The sequence below is a fragment of the Tachyglossus aculeatus genome, chromosome X1 (assembly GCF_015852505.1).
Source record: "Tachyglossus aculeatus isolate mTacAcu1 chromosome X1, mTacAcu1.pri, whole genome shotgun sequence".
NCBI classification, from domain to species: Eukaryota; Metazoa; Chordata; class Mammalia; order Monotremata; family Tachyglossidae; genus Tachyglossus; species Tachyglossus aculeatus.
Window position 1 is genome coordinate 39,276,230 of NC_052101.1, and position 23,114 is coordinate 39,299,343.

Genomic DNA, 23,114 nt, shown 5'->3' on the forward strand with positions numbered 1-23,114 from the left:
GGGACAACCTGATCACCTTGTAACCTCCCTAGCGCTTAGAACAGTGCTTTGCACATAGTAAGCGCTTAATAAATGCCATTATTATTGTTATTATTATTACAGCACCAGCTGCAGTCAGCACTTAGAACAGTGCTTTGCACACAGTAAGCGCTTAATAAATGCTATTATTATTATTATATTATCTCTTTATATTAATATTATTTATATTGTCTGTCCCCCCCTCTGGATTTTGAGGGAACCAATCTACCAGCTTTGTTGTTTTGTACTTTCCCTAGCTCCTTTCATTTATTCATTCGTTTATTTGATCGTATTTATTGTGTGCAGTACGCTGTATTCAGTGCTTGGGGGAACACACTAGTACAACTTCTCGGTGCCTCAGTTGCCTCATCTGTAAAATGGGGATTAAAAGCGCGAGCCCACGCGGGACAACCTGATTACCCTGTATCTACCCCAGCGCCTAGAACAGTGCTTGACACATAGTAAGCGCTTAACAAATGCCATAATAATAATAATGATGATTATTACAGTACTCTGCTTACAGTATTTATTTATTCAGTTGTATTTTTTGAGCACCGTACTGTGTGCAAAGCAGTGTATTATTAATAATAATACTAATAATACTAAAAATAATGGTAGTTGTCAAGTGCTTACTATATGCCAGGCACTGTACTAAGCACTGGGGTGGATACAAGCAAATCAGGTTGGACACAGTCCCTGTCCAATGTGGGGCTCACAGTCTTCATCCCCATTTTACAGATCAGGTAACTGAGGCCCAGAGAAGTGAAATGGTTTGCCCAAGGCCTCTCAACAGACAAATGGCGGAGCCGGAATTAGAACTCATGACCTACGCTTGGGAGAGTACAGTGTTCAATAAATACCACTGATTGCTTATTATTATTATTATTAGAGAAGCAGCGTGGCTCAGTGGAAAGTGTGGCCTTGGGAGTCAGAGGTCATGGGTTCGAATTCCAGCTCAGCCACTTGTCAGCTGTGTGACTTCAGCAAGCCACTTAACTTCTCTGTGCCTCAGTTACCTCATCTGTAAAATGGGGATTAAGACCGTGAGCCCCATGTGGGACAACCTGATCACTTTATATCCTCCCCAGCGCTTAGAGCAGTGCTTGGCACATAGTAAGCGCTTAACAAATACCATCATTATAATTATTATTATTATTGAGTAGCCCAAGGCCACCCAGCAGACAGGTGGTGGCGCTTAGAACGGTGCTTGACATATAGTAATCGCTTAACCTCATCTGTAAAATGGGAATTAAGACTGTGGGACAACCTGATCACCTTGTAACCACCCCAGCGCTTAGAACAGTGCTTTGCACATAGTAAGTGCTTAATAAATGCCATCATTGTTATTATTATTAACAAATTCATTCAACTGTATTTATTGAGTGCTTACTGTGTGCAGAGCACTGGACTAAGCGCTTGGAAAGGACAATTTGGCAACAGATATTCATTCATTCAATTGTATTTATTGAGTGCTTACTGTGTGCAGAACACTGTACTAAGCGCTTGGGAAGTACAAGTTGCGAACATATAGAAACGGTCCCTACTCAACAACGGGCTGACAGTCTAGAAGCGGGACAGACAACAATACAAAACAAGGAGACAGGTGTCAACAGTCCCTACCCAACAATGGGATCACAGTCTAGAATAATAATAATAATGATGGCATTTATTAAGCGCTTACTATGTGCAAAGCACTGTTCTAAGCGCTGGGGAGGTTACAAGGTGATCAGGTTGTCCCACGTGGAGCTCACAGTCTTAATCCCCATTTTCCAGATGAGGTAACTGAAGCCCAGAGAAGTGAAGTGACTTGCCCAAAGTCACACAGCTGACAGTTGGCCGAGATGGGATTTGAACCCATGACCTCTGACTCCAAAGCCCGTGTGCTTTCCACTGAGCCACGCTGCTTCTCTATCAGATACCATCATAAGATACCATCATTCATTCAATCGTATTTATTGAGTGTTTACTGGGTGCAGAGCACTGGACTAAGCGCTTGGGAAGGACAAGTTGGCAACAGAGACAGTCCCTACCCAACAACGGGGTCACAGTCTAGGCGGGGGAGACAGACAACAAAACAAAACAAGTAGACAGGTGATAATAATAATGATGATGGTATTTATTAAGTGCTTACTGTGTGCAAAGCACTGTTCTAAGCACTGGGGAGTTACAAGGTGATCAGGTTGTCCCACGGGGGGCTCACAGTCTTCATCCCCATTTCACAGATGAGGCCCAGAGAAATTGTGACTTGTCCAAAGTCACACAGCTGACAAGTGGCGGAGCCAAGATTTGAACCCATGACCTCTGACTCCAAAGCCTGCACTCTTTCCACTGAGCCAAGCTGCTTCTCAATAATAATAATGATAGTTATTATCGTTATTATAATAATTATTAACAATCATTCTTATAATGATAATTCTTAATAAGCATTATTGTAATGAAAGCTCTGAACAATCATTCTTATAATGATAATTCTGAACAATCATTATTATAATGATAATTCTTAACAATCATTCTTAAAATGATAATTCTGAATAATCATGATTATAATGATAAATCTTAACAATCATTCTCATAATGATAATTCTGAATAATCATGATTATAATGATAAATCTTAATCGTTCTCATAATAATTCTGAATAATCATGATTATAATGATAAATCTTAATAATCATTCTTAAAAGGATAATTCTGAGTAATCATTCTTATAATGGTAAATCTTAACAATCATTCTTATAATGATAATTCTGAATAATCATTCTTATAATGGTAAATCTTAACAATCATTCTTAAAAGGATAATTCTGAGTAATCATTATTACAATGATAAATCTTAACAATCATTCTTATAATGATAATTCTTAATAATCATGATTATAATGGTAAATCTTAACAATCATTCTTATGATAATTCTGAATAATCATGATTATAATGATAAATCTTAACAACCATTCTTAAAAGGATAATTCTGAATAATCATTCTTATAATGGTAAATCTTAATCATTCTTATAATGATAATTCTGAATACTCATTCTTATAATGGTAAATCTTAGCAATCATTCTTAAAAGGATAATTCTGAGTAATCATTATTACAATGCTAGATCCTAACAATCATTCTTAGAATGATAATTCTCAATAATCATGATTATAATGGTAAATCTTAACAATCATTCTTAAAGGGATAATTCTGAGTAATCATTATTACAATGCTAAATCCTATCATTCTTATAATGCTAATTCTCAATAATCATGATTATAATGGTAAATCTTACCAATCATTCTTATAATGATAGTTCTGAATAATCATGATTACGATGATAAATCTTATCATTCTTATAATGGATTATAATGGTAAATCTTGACAATCACTCTTAAAAGGAGAATCCTGAATAATCATTCTTACAATGATAATTCTTAACAATCATTCTTTTAATGATAATTCTTAATAATCCTCATAATGAAATAACAATCAGCCTTATAATGATAATCATTATTATGAGGATGATTCTTAATAATCATTATTACTAGGTCACGCTGCTTGTCTAGCCCCAAGGCGGGGCTGCCCTGCCCTCAAGGAAGGCCCACACCTTCCCCCCAGGGCGCCATTTTGGGGGGAAGGGCCGCCCGTCCCCTTCAGTGGGGTCACCGGAAGAGGCGGTGCTGCCCGCGAGGCCGGCGGCCAATGGCGTGGCGCGAAGCGTCCCGGCCCTGCGTCACTTCCGGTCCGCGCGGCCGGCGGCCGCCACGGGGGTGGGAGGCCGCGCAGGCGCAGTGGGCCTAGCGGGCCTAGCGGGGGCGCGCGCGCGCGGGGGCGCGCACGCACACATAGCGGGGCCGGCGGGGGCGCGCGTGCGCGCGCCCCCGCACTGCTCCAGGCCGGGCTGCAAATCCATCCCAGCCCAGGCGCAAGGCCTGCTCCGGCTCCAACATGCCCTTTGACTTCAGGAGGTGAGTGAGGCCTCCAGATCTGACCCCTGACCTTTGACCCCTGACCCCCCATCCCTGCACAGAGCCCAGCAGGCCCACGTGGGGCAGGGACCACGGCCTGTCCGCCTAGGTGGAATAATAATCAATCAATCAATCCTATTGAGCGTTCACTATATGCAGAGCACTGTACTAAGCGCTTGGGAAGTACAAATTGGCAACATATGGAGACAGCCCCTACCCAACATTGGGCTCCCAGTCTAAAAACAATAGTAACGGCCTTTGTTAGGCGCTTACTACGCGCAGAGCACTGTTCTAAGCGCTGGGGAATTTGCGAGGTGATCAGATAATAACAATCATCATCCTAGTGGTGGCACTTATAGTGGCATGTGTTAGGCGCTTACTACGTTCTAAGCGCTGGAGGGATACAGGGCGGGCAGGTTGGCCCACGTGGGGCTCACAGGCTTAATCCTCGTTTTGCAGATGGGGGAGCTGAGGCTCAGAGAAGTGGAGTGATCAATCAATCAATTAATCGTGTTTATTGAGCGCCTACTGTGTGCAGAGCACTGGACTAAGCGCGTGGGAAATCCAAGTTGGCTTGTGGTGATGTTGACATCTGTTAAGCGCTTGCTATGCGCAAAGCACTGTTCTAAGCGCCCGGGGAGGTTACAGGGTGATCAGGTTGGCCCACGTGGGGCTCACAGTCTTAATCCCCATTTCACAGGTGAGGGAACTGAGGCACAGGGAAGTGGAGTGACTTGCCCAAGGCCACACAGCCAGACAGGTGGCGGAGCTGGGATTCGAACCCGTGACCTCCGACTCCAAAGCTCCGGCTCTTTTAGACTGTGAGCCCACTGTTGGGTAGGGACTGTCTCTATGTGTTGCCATCTTGTACTTCCCAAGCGCTTAGTACAGTGCTCTGCACATAGTAAGCGCTCAATAAATACGATTTGATTGATTGATTTCCACAGAGCCACGCTGCTTCTCATTTAGCATCATAATAATGATGGCATCCATTAAGCGCCTACTATCAATCAATCAATCAATTGTATTGATTGAGCGCTTACTGTGTGCAGAGCACTGTACTAAGTGCTTGGGAAGTACAAGTTGGCAACATATAGAGACAGTCCCTACCCAACTTACCCAACTGCGCTTACTATCAATCAATCAATCGTATTTATTGAGCGCTTACTGTGTGCCAAGCACTGTACTAAGCGCTGGGGAGAGAAGCAGCATGGCTCTGAGAAAGGCCCGGCATTTAGCATATCTATTCTATTTATTTTATTTTGTTAATATGTTTGGTTTTGTTCTCTGTCTCCCCCTTCTAGGCTGTGAGCCCACTGTTGGGTAGGGACCGTCTCCATATGTTGCCAACTTGTACTTCCCAAGCGCTTAGTACAGTGCTCTGCACACAGTAAGCGCTCAATAAATACGATTGATTGATTTAGCATCATCATAATGATGGCATCTATTAAGCGCTTACTGGCGTGGCTCAGTGGAAAGAGCACGGGCTTTGGAGTCAGAGGTCATGGGTTCGAATCCCGACTCATCCACATGTCTGCTGTGTGACCTTGGGCAAGTCACTTCACTTCTCTGAGCCTCAGTTCCCTCATCTGCAAAATGGGGATTAAGACTGTGAGCCCCATGTGGGGCAACTTGAGCACCTTGTATTCCCCCCAGTGCTTAGAACAGTGCTCTGCACATAGTAAGCGCGTAACAAATTCAATCGTATTTATTGAGCGCTTACTGTGCAGAACACTGTACTAAGCACTTGGGAAGTACAAGTTGGCAACATATAGGGACGGTCCCTACCCAACAGTGGGCTCACAGATGCCATTATTATTATTGTGTGCCAAGCACTGTTCTAAGCGCTGGGGAGAGAGGCAGCGTGGCTCAGTGAGAGGAGCCTGGGCTTGGGAGTCAGGGGTCATGGGTTCTAATCCCGGCCCCACCACTTGTCAGCTGTGTGACTCTGGGCAAGTCACTTCACTTCTCTGGGCCTCATCTGGAAAAAGGGGATTAAAAGTGTGAGCCCCAAGTGGGACAACCTGACTACCATGTAGCCCCTCAGCGCTTAGAACAGTGCTTGGCACATAGTAAGCGCTTAACAAATGCTATTATTATTATTATTACAAGGTGATCAGATTGTCCCATGTGGGGCTCACAGTCTTCATCCCCATTTTCCAGATGAGGGAACTGAGTCACAGACAAGTGAAGTGACTTGCCCGAAGTCACACAGCTGACAAGTGGCGGAGCCGAGATTTGAACCCATGACCTCTGACTCCTAAACCCGGGCTCTTTCCACTGAGCCACGCTGCCGCTACTTATTAAGCGCTTACTATGTGCAAAGCACTGTTGTAAGCTCTTGGGAGGCTACAAGGTGATGAGGTTGTCCCCCGGGGGGCTCACAGTCTTCATCCCCATTTTCCAGATGAGGGGACTGAGGCCCAGAGAAGTGAAGTGACTTGCCCAAAGTCACCCAGCTGACAGCTGGCGGAGCTGGGATTTGAACCCACAACCTCTGAATGAATCCCAGCCCTTATCACGGGGCTTGTCACGTTGGAAGTCATCCAAGCGTGCAGAACAGTGTACTGAACGCTTGGGAGGTGTGCCCCCGCAAATGCCAAGCTGCTCGGGTCGAGCTCTTTATGGACAGGGAGTGTGGCTGCTCATTCGCAGTCCTATTTATTGAGCGCTTACTGTGTGCAGAGGACTGTACTGAGTGCTCAGGAGGGTACACTCTAACAACAAATAGACATTCATAATAATAATGATGATGGTATTTGTTAAGTGCTTTCTACGTGCCATGCAGTGTTCTAAGCGTTGGGGTCGATATAAGGTAATCAGGTTGTCCCACGGGAGGCTCACAATCTTCATCCCCATTTTACAGATGAGGGAACCGAGGCACAGAGAAGTTAAGCGACTTGCCCAAAGTCACACCGCTGACAAGTGGCGCAGCCGGGATTACGACTCCGAAGCCCGTCCTCTTGCTACTAAGCCATGCTGCTTCCCACGTTCATTCATTCAATCGTATTGATTGGGCGCTTAGTGTGTGCAGAGCACTGTACTAAGCACTTGGAAAGTACAATCCAGCAACAAATAGAGACAATCCCTAGCAAACAGCGGGCTCACCGTCTAGTATGGGGGAGACAGGCAACCAAACAAGTAGACTGGCACCAGTAGCATCACATTCCTTGCCCAAAATGATTCTGTTGCAATGAAGTGCTTAGTACAGAGCTCGGCACGCAGTAAACGCTCAAGAAATACCATTGGTTGATTCGTGGGGTTGCGGTTGCACCTGCAGGGATTCATGCAGAGCGGGTTGACACGGTTTGATCCGCTTTTCTCGTCGGGAAGCAGTGTGGCCTAGTGGAAAAAGCACCGGCCCGGGAGACGGGGGACCCGCTTTCTAATCCCAGAGCCATCGGCCTGCTGTGTGATCTCGGGCAAGTCACTTAACTGCTCAGTGTCCCAGTTACCTCATCTGCAAAAAAAAAAAAGGTTTAAATACCTGCTCTCCCTCTTAGACTGTGAACCCAACGTGAGACGAGTCTTTATCATCATCAATCATATTTATTGAGCGCTTACTATGTGCAGAGCACTGTACTAAGCGCTTGGGAAGTACAAATTGGCAACATATAGAGACAGTCCCTACCCAACAGTGGGCTCACAGTCTAAAAGGGGGAGACAGAGAACAAAACCAAACATACTAACAAAATAAAATAAATAGAATAGATCTGTACAAATAAAATAAATAAATAAATAGAGTAAAAAAATATGTACAAACATATATACATATATACAGGTGCTGTGGGGAAGGGAAGGAGGTAAGATGGGGGGGATGGAGAGGGGGACGAGGGGGAGAGGAAGGAAGGGGCTCAGTCTGGGAAGGCCTCCAGAAATGCAATGATACGCAGAGTCCTGAAGCGTTGAGGTTGCGGGCCGGTATTTTATCCAACCTTATCTTTATCCAACCTAATCTTGTGTTATCTTGAGTATCTTGTGTATTATCTCAACCTTATCTTGAGTCTTTATCCAACCTTATCTTGTGCTTAGTACAGTGCTTGGCCCGTAATAAGTGCCTAACAAATATTAATTTTGTGATGACCAGCCCCATGCCCCCACCACCCCCGACCTGCCTCGATGGCACCCCGCCGTCTTTAGATTTGCCCCTTATCCATGCCCTTGTCGCGTCAAGGTCTGACTACTTATAAAGAAAGGAAGACTGGAAAGGGGTAGAGAATGGGCCAGGTTTTCATCTCTTTTGACCTAATTTTGGGATCACATTGTGCATCTCAAAGAGGAACTGCCTCTGTAAAGAGCCTGGAGTCTACAATTGCAGCGGTCTGGAGCGGTCAGCTTTCTGGCCACATCGTTGACCCAGCCCACCTGCACCCCTATAAAGCCGGCGCACGTCACCGGGTGGTCGAGAGGGCTGAAACCAGGGCCTGAAGAAGCCAAGGAGAGGTTTTACTAGCCACGGGGATCGGGGAGAGGGATAGGTGACCCTGATGGCTCTCTCTCCCTGCTGTCAATAAATACAATTGAATGAATGAATGTGGAAAGCAGCATGGCTTAGTAGAAAGAGCACGGGCTTCGGAGTCGGAGATCATGGGTTCTAATCCCGGCTCCGCCACTTGTCAGCGGTGTGATTTTGGGCAAGTCGCTTAACTTTTCTGTGCCTCGGTTTCCTCATCTGTAAAATGGGGATGAAGACTGAGAGCCTCCCGCGGGACAACCTGATTATCTTATATCGATCCCAGCGCTTAGAACACTGCATGGCACGTAGAAAGCACTTAACAAATACCATCATCATCATTATTATTATGTCTATTTGTTGTTAGAGTGTGCTCTCCTGAGCACTCAGTACAGTCCTCTGCACACAGTATGTGCTCAATAAATAGGACTGCGAATGATCAGCCACACTCCCTATCCATAAAGAGCAGCCTCGGGAAAGGACTGTGGAGTCCCTCACGAACGCCTCGGCTCTTCCCCAAAAGTCTCTCAGAACTGGCTAGCGTCTTCTCACCGCCCCAGCAGAAATCCGCTACTCCAGACGGCGAGCTCATTGTGGGCAGTCGTATTTATTGAGCGTTTACCGTGCGCAGAGCACTGTACTAAGTGCTTCAGTATGCTATAACAGTAAAGAGACGCATTCCCTGCCCACAGTGAGCCCGCCGTCTAGAGTAGAGGATTTCTGCTGTGGTGGTGAGAAGACGCTAGCCAGTTCTGAGAGACTTTTGGGGAAGAGCCGAGGCGTCCGTGAGGGACTCCGCAGTCCTTTCCCGAGGCTGCCTTTGGGGAGGCTCTCTCCCTCCCGGTCATCTGCCCCATGAGAATGGCAAGGGGGTGGTTTCCGATCTGCCAGTGCATCTCTACTGGGTTTATAAGGTAACAGAATCAATGTTTATCTTCCAAGCCTAGGGCTTTTCTCGGACTTCAGTCGGTTTTGTCACTGGCACAATTTTGGCCCCGGCCAGTGAAGCAGCAGGCAGTGCAGTAAAGTAGTGAAAAGACAGCTCCATAGGTGCCCAGTCTACCAGTGCCATGGGCACAGACCCCTCCTGGCCCCCCAATTTTCCGAGTCGGACTCCTGGAACCGTTTGGCTGATCGGAAGACTTGACGGTTTCCAGTCATGGCCGAAAAGACCCACGATTGTCGCTTCCTGGACAGCTCGTTCGTGGAAGCCCCTTCCATCCTAATCCTCCTTTTCCTCCTCCCCCTAAAGTCCCTGCCCTCTTTCCGCCCCTGGGATCAAAATGAAAAGTTGGCACCTCTGCTCCATTGTTCCCCGAAATGGAGAGGAATTGACGCCCTTGGAAAAATTTGGTTTGGGAAGTGGGGAGAGAGGGGGATGCTGTTGCTTTGACCATGGTCAAGGGCTTAGTACCCATAAAAAAGGAAAGACTGGGTGGAGTTAAAGAGTGGGCCAACTTCTCATCTCTTTGCAGCCTCATTTCAGGACCCCGTTGCTGATTTCTCTCTAGTGTCCGTCTTGTTCTTGGTGAAGAGCGTAGAACCGGCAGTTGCAGCAGAGGTGACAATGACTGGGCTCCTCCAGGGTTCCTCGAGGAGGAACCAGCAGCTTACTTTTCCCTCTAAATTCTTTCCCCTGAGCAAACAGGATTTGAAAATGTTGTCAAGCAGAATTGCCCCCAGACGTTTGCTTTGTCTTCTAGTGTCAGCTTGGGTTGTGCTGAGCTCAAGGTGAGAGGAGAGAAAGTCTCTATGAGGCTCCGCATTGGTTGTGGGGGCAAGAGAGGTGTGTTGGAGCCGCCTCTGTCTTTCCATCCTCGGGGGCTCTTGTTGGGAAGGGCTTTGTGAGATTGTTGTAGGGGTTGGGACTTTCATAGCAATCCCTGGACTTTATAATCAATCAATCTGGTATTTATCAAGCACTCACTGTTGCACAGATCTGCCCTAAGCACTTGGGAGAGTCTGATGTGTCCATTGCTGTGTTGTACTCTCCCGAGCACTTAGTACAGTGGTCTCCACACAGTAAGCGCTGTATAAATACAGTTGATTGATGCAGCAGTGTTAGCAGATACATTCCCCTCTCAGAACGAATGTGCAGTCCAGAGCTCTTCATCATCATCATCATCAATCGTATTTATTGAGCGCTTACTGTGTGCAGAGCACTGTACTAAGCGCTTGGGAAGTACAAATTGGCAACATTTGGGTAACAATCTTCCCGCATCCTTCCCCCCAGGTGGCCTTGGTCAGGGCGAGAAGGTACTCTGGCTGGCTTCATTCTGCTCCTTAAAAACTCGTTGTCCTTAAGAAAAGTGGCCAACAGTCCTTTCGTACCTTTTCATTTTGAAGACTGCGTGAAGGAAGATTCCCAATCTGGTGCAAAACGTTATTGCTTAGAAACTTAGTCTCCTTCTCTTCTCCAAGGAAGAGCTGTAAGTCTTGCGTGCCAACTCCATTCCGCTACTGTTGTAGAGGGAAGTGGGAACGGACCCCTTTGGGGTAAAAATTTGTATTTAAAGCGTAGCAGATTTTCTTTGGGAAATGCAGGCAGGCAGTTGACATCGTCAAATTGGACTGCGTTAACAGAACTCTTTTTTGAGCCGCTGTAACTCTCTGCTTTTCTCTTGTTGAATCATTGTACTGACCCCGTGTCAACAAGGTTGTGAGGCAGGTGTGCTTCCGGGTACGGACCTAGATCCGTCCGGGCTGTTCCCCTGCCGTGAAGTGCAGGGACCGTGGAGTTAGAATGCATTATAGTGTGTGTCTGTGTGTTTGTGTTTCTTTGTCTGTTGCCTCACCCTTGTCCTCTAGATGTGAGGTCGGGCCCAGGTCGAGCTAAAGCTAAATAATAATGATGGTTTGAATTAAGAGCTCACTATGTGTCAAGTCCTGTTCCAGTTAATTAGTCCGGACACAAGTCCTTGTCCCAAGTCCTTGTCCCAATTATGTTGCCAATTTGTACTTCCCAAGCGCTTAGTACAGTGCTCTGCACATAGTAAGCGCTCAATAAATACGATTGATTGATTGATTGATTGTCCCACTTGGTCTCAGTAACCAGGCCCCGGCTTTCCAACTCATCCAGGGTTCCTGCAGGCTTGGTCAGGGAAGCATTAGGGAACGTTTTGGGATAGAGGAGCCGGGCAGAATGAAACCTCTGAGCGCTTAGTGTGCAAAGAGCCGAGCGGACGCTCTCTGGACCGCCCTTAGGATGTCATTATGTCGCGCGGCGTGTGACATGATGCGATGATGACGTCGGGTCACGTGGCTGCTTCGTGATGACCGCTGTTAGGGCCAGGGTGGAATGGAGAGAGGAGGAAGGGGAAAAGAGAAGAGGAGGAATGATGGTTGGCTCTGACAGCCCACGTCTTTTTGCCGTCTCCTGCCTTTTCCCCAGGAGGGCAAGAGGGCCGTACCCAGCCAGGCACTGGCAGCATGGACCGTCCCGAGCTCGGGGTGGTGGGGATTGGGTGCCTTAAAGATGATGAGAAGGAGTTTCTGTTTGGAGATGGATGGCATCCACGAGCAACCTGCGTAGTGGATAGAGCACTGTCTTGGGGGTCAAAAGGCTGTGTAGGTTCTAATCCTGGCTCTGCCACTTGTCTGCTGTGTGACCTTGGGTAAGTCACTTCAGTTCTCTGGGCCTCAGTTTCCTCATCTGTAAAATGAGGATTGAGACTGTGAGCCCCACGTGGGACAGGGACTCTGTCCAACCTGATTTGCTTGTATCCACCCCAGCGCTTAGTACAGTGCCTGGCACGCAGTAAGTGCTTAACAAATACCAGAATTGTTATTATTGTTATTGGAGGCTTTTGAGGAGCGGGAAGACTTGAACTGAACAGATTTTGGGAAAAATGATGCAGACGGCCAGAGGGCGAGCTAGGGGGTATAGAGGTCAGTCAGTGAGGAGGCAGGTTTGGTAGTCAAGGGAGGGTATGTCTTGAATCAGCATGATAGTTTGGATGAAAAGGAAGGGCTGGATTCTACAGATGTTGTGAAGGTAGAATCTAGAGGATTTGGTGCAGATTGAATATGCGGGTTGAGTGAGCCAGGCGAGTTGAGGAAAATCAATCAGTGGTATTTATAACGCCACAGTTATGAGCCTGTGACACAGAGAGGGAATGGCGGTGTTGTCCACAGTGATGGGAAAGTCAAAGGGAGGTTGGGAAGATGGGCTCTGTTTTGGATGTGTTAAATTTGAGGCGTTGGCAGGACACTCAAATGGAGAGGGCCTGAAGGTAGGATGAATGTGAGAATGCAGAGGAGACAGATCAGGGCTGGAGAGTCAGATATGGGAATCATCTGCATAGGAATGGTAGTTGAAGGCTTGGGAGAAAAAAATGAGTTCTCCGAGGGAGTGAATGGAGATGGAGAATAGAAGGGCACTCAGAACTGAGCCTTGAATAATAATAATGGTATTTGTTAAGAGTTTACTATGTGCTTGCAGTAAGGATTAGGATGGAGTAGCGGCCATTGGATTTGGCCAGAGGGAGGTTATTGGTGACTTCAGGGCCATTTCTGCTATCGCACTCATGTACATAATTATAAATTAATGTCCGTCTCCCCCTCTAGACTGTAAGCTCCTTGTGGGCCGTGACTACCAACTCTTGTTGAATGCTCCCACACTCTTAGAACACCGCTCTGCACACAACGCTTAATAATCCGTCAATCTCACAGCACCAACCCGCAGCCTTTGATCACCCCCACAGTGCACTTCCTCTGCCCTTTTGTTCCAGATGAGGAACGCTGCTGGCAGAAATCCAGACACCAAGCGGACCTCATCCGTCTCAAACTCATCCTCACCTGCTTTAAACTCTGCCTTCTCCTCTGCTCGGAAACCGTACTTCTCCACGCTTTTTGGCCTCCATTTTCCTGGGCTAGGCCACCTGCTTCGGACTTTGAATTCCCCCCTCAGACCTCCTGCTCCCCCATCTCTTGCCCCTAACGACCTTGTCACCTATTCCATCGATCAGACAAACCACCGGGTGTGATCTCCCCGATAGCACCCCTCCTCCCTCTCCTTCTTTAACTCTCATCACTTCTCAGAAGTTTCTCACGAGGCGATCTCCCGTCTTCTCTTAAAATTTAGCCCATCCACCTGCACCTTCACTCATTCATTCATTGAGTCATATTTATCGAGCGCTACTGTGCGCAGAGCACTGTATTAAGTGCTTGGGAGAGTACAACGCAACAATAAATGGACACATTCCCTGCCCACAGCGAGCTTACAGTCTAAGATGCACCTTCAGTCCCATCTCTCAGCACCTTATGAAAACACTTGTGCCCTTCTTGACATCTTGAGCCACTCACTCACCCATGGCTCCTTCCCCACTGATTTCAAACATGTCTCTGTATCCCCTATCCTAAAAAAAAGGCCTCCCATGGCATCCTCCAGGGAGGATCGCTCCGTCCCCCTCTCACCATTCCTTCCCAGACTCCTGGAGCTAGTTTTTTATACCTGCTGTCTCCACATCCTCGCCTCCAGTCCTCTCCTTGACCCCATAGCGATCTGGCTTCCACCCCTTTGGACTATTGGAGGGGGTCGAGAGATTGGAGATCTCTGGGGGAGGAATAGCACAGTTGGGGGGAGAAGATGTGTGGGAGACAAGACAGGTGAGGAGATTGTGGTATGAGAGTGGAAATTTCAGCATCGGTGAGGTTAGAGATTGTAGAGTGATTTGAGATGATGAGATCGAACGGGGGTCCAGTGGGTGAATTATTGAGGCGGGGTGGAGCCCGGCGGAGTGGGAGGAAGCGGGCGGCGGAAAGGTCATTGGAAACATCCATGTGACTATCCAAGTCCCCAAGGATCGGGGTAGGGATGGAGAAAGGGAGAAGGAATGTGTGAAAGAAATCAAAATGATTCAGAGTCGGAAGAAGAGCCTGGCGGGCGCGGTAGATGACCGTGACTAATAATTGGCGCCGGTGGTAGAGATGGATGAGGTGGGCTTCCAAGGTAGGGAAAGAGAAGGATGGGGTGGTGGGATGGCGTAAAAGCGGAATTAGGAATCAAGAAGGACGCCAACTCCCATTTCCCAGTGAGTCTTAGAGAATGGAAAACGGTGAGGCCCCCTCCGGAGAGAGCTGCCGGGTTCTGGAGTCTGGTATAAACCGTCCTTCTGTATTCTTCTCAATGTAATCTTCAACATCGTCGGTATTTGAGTGCCAGTCGTGGCACTTGGTAACATGGAGGAGAAGACACAGAGGCCTCTGTTTCTCCAAACATTGCCCTGACAGCAGGCAGTACCAGCTGGGAAGTAAGGAATAAGGAGAAGTTGGGAAGGGGGTGGCACAGGACCTCGCTATTTCAGTTTTTCTACCAGATTACGCCCACCACCGCAGGGAACTTGAAGGAATTCCTATTTCACTTGTGGAACCGCGTTAGTCTCAACTAGGGGTGAAAATGCTGCATGTGGTTAAAGAATGACTCGGCTGGGGTTTTTCTGCCCGCGTCTTCCACCCCTAGTGCGTTGAAGCAGCGGGATTTAGTGGGAAGAACACGGGCCTGGGAATCAGGGGACCTGGATTCTCATCCCAGCCCCGCCTCTCCCTGCTGTGTGAACTTGAGCAATCACTTGGTGTCTCTGTGCTTCAGCTTTCTCATCGGTGAAAAAGAGGTGAAATACCTGTCCTCCTTCCCCCGTAGATCGCGAGCCCCTTATTGGACTGGGTCTGTGTCCAACTTGATGATTTTGTAACTACCCCAGTGCTTAGAACAGGGCTTGGCACTCAGAAGAAAATACCAGGACAGGGAAATAAGGGAGTTCTTCCAACATGGCACCAGGTGTCCATTGCCTAGGATTTATGTGAGTAGTGGGGACCAGTAACATATTAGGACTGTAATATTAAGTGCTTAGTACAGTGCTCTGCGCACCGTAAGCACTCAATAAATACGATTGAATGAATGAATGACTGCAAGCTCCTTGTGGACCAGGAATATGTCTGCCAACTATAATAATAATAATAAATAATGATGACATTTGTTAAGCGCTTACTATGTGTGAAGCACTGTTCTAAGCACTGGGGGGGATACAAGGTGATCAGGTTGTCCCACAGGGGGCTCACAGTCTTCATCCCCATTTTCCAGATGAGGGACCGGAGGCCCAGAGAAGTGAAGCGACTTGCCCAAAGTCGCACAGCTGACAAGTGGCGGAGCCGGGATTAGAACCCAGGACCTCTGGCTCCCAAGCCCGGGCTCTTTCCACTCAGCCACGCTGCTTCAATTTTGTGCTATTCATTTTATACTATTTTGTGTTCTTTCAAGCTTTCGGGCAGTGTTCAGCTCCCAGTGATCGCTCAGTAAATAGCCTTGATTGGTTGATTGGGAGATGGCCTTTTGGAGCAAGTTGGAAGAATCCAGGTCTGCTAATCCCAGGTGCCCTGCTGCTTTCCTGGCAACAGGGCCCAGGGCGTTGCTGTGGCCAGAAGAACAGAGCCTCCCCTGCAGCTTGGGGTTTGGAGAATTCCCAGAAAGTCATGCCCCCGCCCTGCTTTCCCCTTTAGGAATTGTGGCTCCGGCCGAATCATCATCATCAATCGTATTTATTGAGCGCTTACTCTGTGCAGAGCACTGTACTAAGCGCTTGGGAAGTACAAATTGGCAACATGTAGAGACAGTCCCTACCCAACAGTGGGCTCACAGTCTAAAAGATGAGCCTGAGAAGAGCTGAACGTCTTGAACTTCCAAAATGGAGGAGAATCCAGTTCATCCGACTACCTTTTTTCCTGCCCCCGCCATCCAGAGTCCTTGTCAGGAATGCCTTATTTTTCAGAAGGGCCGGGGCTGAGGCGGTGCCCAGTACTAAATCTGTAGTTGGGGGGCCGGGGGGAGGTATTTGGAACAGTGCTTTGCACATTGTAAGCGCTTAATAAATGCCATTTAAAAAAAAAAAAAGGTGGGCCTTAAGCTCTGAGCCCTTATCTGTCCCGAAGAAGCAGGGAAAAAGTGACTCCAGGGGCAGAGGGTCCCCGACTTACTCATGGGCGGTGTGAAACGGTGAAAACAGGTATTTGGTTTCCGTTTCACAAATGAGGAAACTGAGGCAAAGAAGAGTGAAGCGACTTGCCCAAGGTCACACAACAGGCAAGCCCGCGTTAGAACTCGGGTCCCCCGAGGGTCAGACCCGTGCTCGTTCCACCCGAGTTCAAACGCGGGCTCTGGCAGTTGCCTGTTGGGCAAGTCGCTTCACTCTTCTTTGCCTCAGTTTCCTCATTTGTAAAATGGAAACAAAATACCTGTTTTCTCCCCCCTCCTTAGACTGGGAACCCCGCGTGGGATAGGGTATGTGTGTATGATTGTGCATATTTATTATTCTATTTATTTATTTTACTTGTACATATCTATTTTATTTTGTTAATATGTTTGGTTTTATTCTCTGTCTCCCCCTTTTAGACTGTGAGCCCACTGTTGGGTAGGGACTGTCTCTATATGTTGCCAATTTGTACTTCCCAAGCGCTTAGTACAGTGCTCTGCACACAGTAAGCGCTCAATAAATACGATTGATGATGATGATGATGATGACTGTTCGATCTGAGTATCTCCTAACTTCCCCAGCACTTAGTACAATGCTTGGCCCATGGTAAGTGTGTAACAAATACAGTTATTCTTATCATCATGCATTCCTTCAATCGTATTTATTGAGTGCTTACTGTGTGCAGGGCACTGTATGAAGCAGCATGGCGCAGTGGAAAGAGCACGGGCTTTGGAGTCAGAGGTCATGGGTTCAAATCCCGGTTCTGCCAATTGTAAGCCGTGTGACTTTGGGCAAGTCACTTCACTTCTCTGTGCCCCAGTTACCTCATCTGTAAAAGGGGGATGAAGACTGTGAGCCCCCCGTGGGACAACCTGATCACCTTGTAACCTCCCCAGCGCTTAGAACAGTGCTTTGCACATAGTAAGTGCTTAATAAATGCTATTATTATTATTATTACAACACAATGTAACACAGATTCCCCACCCACAAGGAGCTTACCAGCTAGAGGGGGAGTTCCATAATCAATGGTATTTTCTGAGGGCTTACTGTGTAAAGAGAACCGTACTAAGCGCTTTGGAGAGTACAGCGCAACAGAGTTGGTAGACATGTTCCCTGCCCTCAAGAAGCTTAGAGTTTAGAGGGGGAGACAGACATTAATATAATTAAATTATGGGTAGGTGCGTAGATGCCGTGGGGCTGAAGGTATATAAAGGTTGTAAATCCAAGTGCATTAAAGTAATAAGCAGGATCTTAGGGTTCTCAGGATGTTCTTCCTTCCCACGGTAAATTCAATCAGAATCTCAGTTAGGAAAATTACCCACAGGATTCAAAGAACGTCCTGGTTTAGATTGAATAAGTCTTTTGCACTGCAGAGGTAGGTGTCTATTGCTGTCCTTGTGATGTTTAGAAACAGTAATCAGCTCCTCTAAAATCTCAAGTATCTGCTCATCTCTGTAAAATTCGTACTTGCAACAGATGCGTCATTCTTTTGGTATTTTAAACCTAGGATGTTGGCTGTGGGCAGGTCTCCCTCTAAATTCCTAAAATAAGTGTGTTCCACATGCCTTTCCGTATCCCGGGCCAGCTGTAACTATTATGGTGCCCTTCAATCAATCAGTCGTATTTATTGTCCTAAGCACTGTCCTAAGCACTTTTCATTCATTCATTCAACCATATTTATTGAGTGCTTACTGTGTGCAGAGCACTGTCCTAAGCACTCTTCATTCATTCATTCAGTCGTATTTATTGAGCGCTTACTGTGTGCAGAGCACTGTACTAAGCGCTTGGGAAGTACAAGTTAAGCATTTGGGAGAGCCCCATATAACAGACACATTCCCTGCCCATAGAGAACTTTCCCGGACCGTTCCTGTCTTCTCTGGGGTGCTCCCACCCTGATGACCTTATATCTACCCCCGCGCTTAGAACAGTGCCTGGCACATAGTAAGCGCTTAACAAATATTCATTCATTCATTCAATCATATTTATTGAGCGCTTACTGTGTGCAGAGCACTGTACTAAGCGCTTGGGAAGTACAAGTTGGCAACATATAGAGACGGTCCCTACCCAACAGTGGGCTCACAGTCTAGAAGGGGAGACAGAGAACAAAACAAAACATACTAACAAAATAAAATAAATAGAATAAATATGTACAAATAAAATAGAGTAATAAATACGTACAAACATATATACATATACACAAATACAATCAGTATTATCGGTATTCTATATATGTATATATGTTTGTACATATTTATTACTCTATTTTACTTGTACATGATCTATTCTATTTATTTTATTTTGTTAATATGTTTGGTTTTGTTCTCCGTCTCCCCCTTCTAGACTGTGAGCCCACTGTTGGGTAGGGACTGTCTCTATATGTTGCCAACTTGGACTTCCCAAGTGCTTAGTCCAGTGCTCGGCACACAGTAAACGTGCAATAAATACGACTGATTGATTGATTATTCTGTTTTATTCTTCTTTCACTTCTCCTGCATTGGCTGGTTTTGCAAGCCATCCCTTTTTATTGTTGCTCAGGGTTTGCCTTTTTTACCAGTATACCTGTCTGGCTTTCTCTCGCCAAGGCTACACAGAATGAGCACTTTGCCCCATCGCCCAGACTTCCAGTGGCTTTAAAACAGCAACACAGAGTAAGGGTCCTTTGCTGGTTCCTTTCACCTTTCCGGGATTTTTATCTTGCCTGACTCCCCTTCTTTTCCGCTCCCCTTTCCCGCTCCTTCTTCCTCCCAACCACTACTTCCCTTTCCTCTCCCCTTCGCTATAGCACAACCCTCGGCGTCCAATGCCTCAGCTGGAAAAATCAGTCCATCAGTGGTATTTATCGAACACTTACTGTGTGCAGAGCGCTGTATTAAGTGCTTGGGAAAACAGTAGAACCGTTGGTGGACGGGTTCCCTGCCCACAAATATGGTAGACTCTTCTATCGGATGTTTGCTTTTAGACTGTGAGCCCACTGTTGGGTAGGGGCTGTCTCTATATGTTGCCAACTTGTACTTCCCAAGCGCTTAGTCCAGTGCTCTGCACACAGTAAGCGCTCAATAAATACGATTGATTGATTGATTTGCTCAGTACGGCCTGGGGTCTCCCAAGGGCTGGGCACTAAGAGAAGCAGCGTGGCTCAGTGGAAGGAGCACAGGCGTTGGAGTCAGGGGTCAGGGGTTCGAGTCCCGGCTCTGCCAATTGCCAGCTGTGTGACTTTGGGCAAGTCACTTCTCTGGGCCTCAGTTCCCTCACCTGTAAAGTGGGGATTAAGACTGTGAGCCCCCCGTGGGACAACCTGATCACCTTGTAACCTCCCCAGCGCTTAGAACAGTGCTTTGCACATAGTAAGCCCTTAATAAATGCCATTATTATTAGTAGTACATCAACTGGTGATATTTTTTGAGCGTTTACACCATACAGAGCACTGTTAGCTCTTGGGGGCGGGGGGATGCTGTTCCGAAGTTACATAATCTGGTAGCACGCGTGTCTGACTAAGTGAGGCCCTTTTATTGACGGAATCAATGCGTCATAGGTGCCAAGGCTCCTGCCAGCCCCCGGGAAGGGCCATCTGTAACCCTAAATTTGGGCTCTAATTCGACTCCCTCCCGTGAAAGCTGTCGGAAAGTTCTCCTTCTGTCAGAACCACTTCCACGACCATGCTCTTGGTCGCAGTAAGCGCTCAGTAAGTACCTTTGATGATGCAACCACCTTATAGGTGTCAGCGGAGACCAGGGTTTGTAAGCAGGCTCACCCCGGGGTACCAACCGGTTTTCCTTCTCTTGACACAGAGGGCAAAGATAAGAGATTCTGTCAGTTGGCCAGGAGTTTCATTAATTGCCCTGTTCTCTATCAGCTTTGGCTCTCGAGGGCCAAGCCGACCTTTCCCCCTCTGCGTAATCACCAGGATTTCCATCCGGGTTTGTCTTCAGGGTCATATTGTTTTTGAATTCTCACCTCCTTACTTCGCACTGGACTCCTCACCTCTGCTCCCACCCATTCTCCAGATAGCTCACCCCACAGCCCTCGGGCAGGTTTGTATTTCAGCTTTCTTAAGCCTGGAGGATTTCTGAATTTGTGGTCTCCAGTAGGAAATTCAAGATGCAGACTCCTTCCCCTCTCCAGCCCTCTATCATGCCCTTCCCATCCATGGCTCGTGGCCAGTCTTTCACACAGAAGAGCCAAATAAAAGAAAACCTGTAAACAGTGAGGGTGTCAGGGGGCAAAGAGTCACCATAGAAACAGAAGGGGGAGGAGAGCTGGACAGAAGAAGTGGGGGAGAGGAGGGGAGAGAGGAACAATCAATCAATCGTATTTATTGAGCGCTTACTGTGTGCAGAGCGCTGTACTAAGCGCTTGAGAAGTACAAGTTGGCAACATATAGAGACAGTCCCTACCCAACAGTGGGCTCACAGTCTGAAAGAACAACAGGGTGGGCAGGGTGGTACCTGCCTTTGTGTCTAACTCACCCCCTGTGCCTCCTCCTCCACGCTTGAGGTGCATGTGAATCTTTTCCTCCTGTGTTGTTTGTTTTGTTTAAATGGTATTTAAGTGTTTATTATGTGCCAGGCACTGTACTAATCGCTAGGGTAGACGCAAGACCATCAGGTTGGACCCAGTCCCTGTCCCCAGCCCTAATCCCCATTTTTCAGATGAGGTGACTGACGCTCAGAGACGAGAAATGACATGCCCAAGGTCACGGGACAGACAAGTGGCCGGAGCCAGGATTAGAACCCGCGTCCTCTGACTTCTGTGCCCGTGTTCTTTCCGTTAGGCTAGGCTGCTTCTAAGGGGTTTGTGGGGAGTGTGGTGTTGGGGGCTTTTTTGCCCCCTCCCGGAGTGCTGTTCGTGGGGAGTGTGGTTCCCCAGTGTGGGGGCTTCTTCGTGCCCCTCATCAGTGGACAGTAACTTCTACTGAAGTGGAGCATTGGTTGGGGGGAAGGCATTTCCCTTCCTTTCCTGGCTTGGCTGGCCGGCCTTTGGGCCACTGCTGCTTACATAGGGGTGGGGGAGGAAGGAGAAGAGGACAAGGAGGAGGAGGAAGGTGCCAAGAGCATCTCCAGTTTGCTCTGCTGTCCGGTGAGGATGGGGTGGGTAGAGCCCCGTGGCCCACTGGATAGAGCAGGGGCCTGGGATTCAAAAGGACCCGGGTTCCTTTTGGTTAAGCTCCTCCACTTGTCTGCCGTGTGACCCCAGGCAAGTCACTTCACTTCCCAGTTACCTCTTCTGCAAAATGGGGATTATGACTGTGAGCCCCAGGTGGGACAGGGATTGTGTCCAGCCTGATTAGCGTGTATCTGCCCCAGTGCTCGACATAATAAGGGCTTAACAAATAGTGTCGTCATCATCCGTGCTGGCAGCAGAGGCCGAGGAGCGGCGCCTCCGTCTTGATTCTCTCTTAGTCCCTTCCCTATCAAAGGAGCACGGTGGGTGAGCTTCTTCCTGCCCAGAAAGCTGTGAAGGAGGGGGTAATGACATTTCCCTCATGGTACCAAGTCCATTCATTCATTCAATTGTATTTATTGAGCGCTTACTGTGTGCAGAGCACTGTACTAAGCGCTTGGGAAGTACAAGTTGGCAACATATCAATCAATCAATCATATTTATTGACCGCTTACTGTGTGCAGAGCACTGTACTAAGCTCTTGGGAAGTACAAGTTGGCAACATATAGAGACGGTCCCTACCCAAGAGTGGGCTCACAGTCTAGAAGGGGGAGACATAGAACAAAACAAAACATATTAACAAAATAAAATAGAATAGATATGTACAAGTAAAATAAATACATAAATCTGCAAACTGGCGATTGAGTCCACCTACGGAGCCGGAGCTGCTGCTCCACAACCGCGGAGGGGGTCGTGAAGAGCCACGTCTGACGCTCCCCATGTAAAGTTCAATCACCTGCCCCCGTTCATTAATAGAGCAAGGTTGTCACCTGGTTGTTGCCCGTGGAGGCCTGTGGGAGCTGCTTGCCAATGACGAGGGGGTCTAGGACACTAAAGTATTTAAAAAATAATAATAATACCCGAAAAGCTTGCGGGCATCTAGGCAGGGGAAAGCCGAAAGGGTAAAGGTTGTCACCTGGTTGGTGCCTGTGGAGGCCTGTGGGAGCTGCTTGCCAATGACGAGGGCATCTAGGACACTAAGGTATTTAAAAAATAATAATAATACCCAAAAAGCTTGCGGGCATCTAGGCAGGGGAAAACCGAAAGGATAAAGGTTGTCACCTGGTTGGTGCCTGTGGAGGCCTGTGGGAGCTGCTTGCCAATGACGAGGGGGTCTAGGACGCTAAAGTATTTAAAAAATAATAATAATACCCAAAAAGCTTGTGGGCATCCAGGCAGGGGAAGGCTGAAAGAATAAAAATGATGGGATCCTGGATAGGCGCTGATGGGTTTAAAGTCAAGTTGAGGGGAATCTGAGCCAGAGAGGGAGTGGTAGCCAAAGGCCTGGCGACAAGTTTGGGAAACGGGCAGCCCGAGACCTCCGCTGGAACTTCCCAGCTTTCCCTTTCCAGGGCACTTCAATTTCTCCCTCACAGAGTATCTCACCCTTCCCCAGGATTTGGATGGGGGGAGACCATGGTTAGAAAGTTGATATGGAAATACCAGGTGATAGTATTATCTGGACCAGAAACCCTCACATATTAAGCATCCTTTGTGTGTCAGCAGGATTGACAGAAACCTTTATGTGGAAAGATAAGACTATCAGAATTTTTTGGTGTGTTTTCTGA

At 47.5% G+C, this 23,114-nt stretch overlaps 1 protein-coding gene across 1 annotated transcript in view; it reads left to right on the forward strand.

Annotated features, from left to right (window-relative positions):
- The first annotated feature begins 3,893 nt into the window (after positions 1-3,893).
- The window catches only part of ERGIC1 (endoplasmic reticulum-golgi intermediate compartment 1), a 96,103-nt gene continuing 76,882 nt past the window's right edge, over positions 3,894-23,114 (forward strand). Inside the window, exon 1 of the mRNA XM_038773028.1 lies at positions 3,894-3,966. Within this exon, the coding sequence (XP_038628956.1) occupies positions 3,947-3,966 (20 nt within the window). The 5' untranslated portion in view covers positions 3,894-3,946. The remainder of the gene's footprint in view (positions 3,967-23,114) is intronic.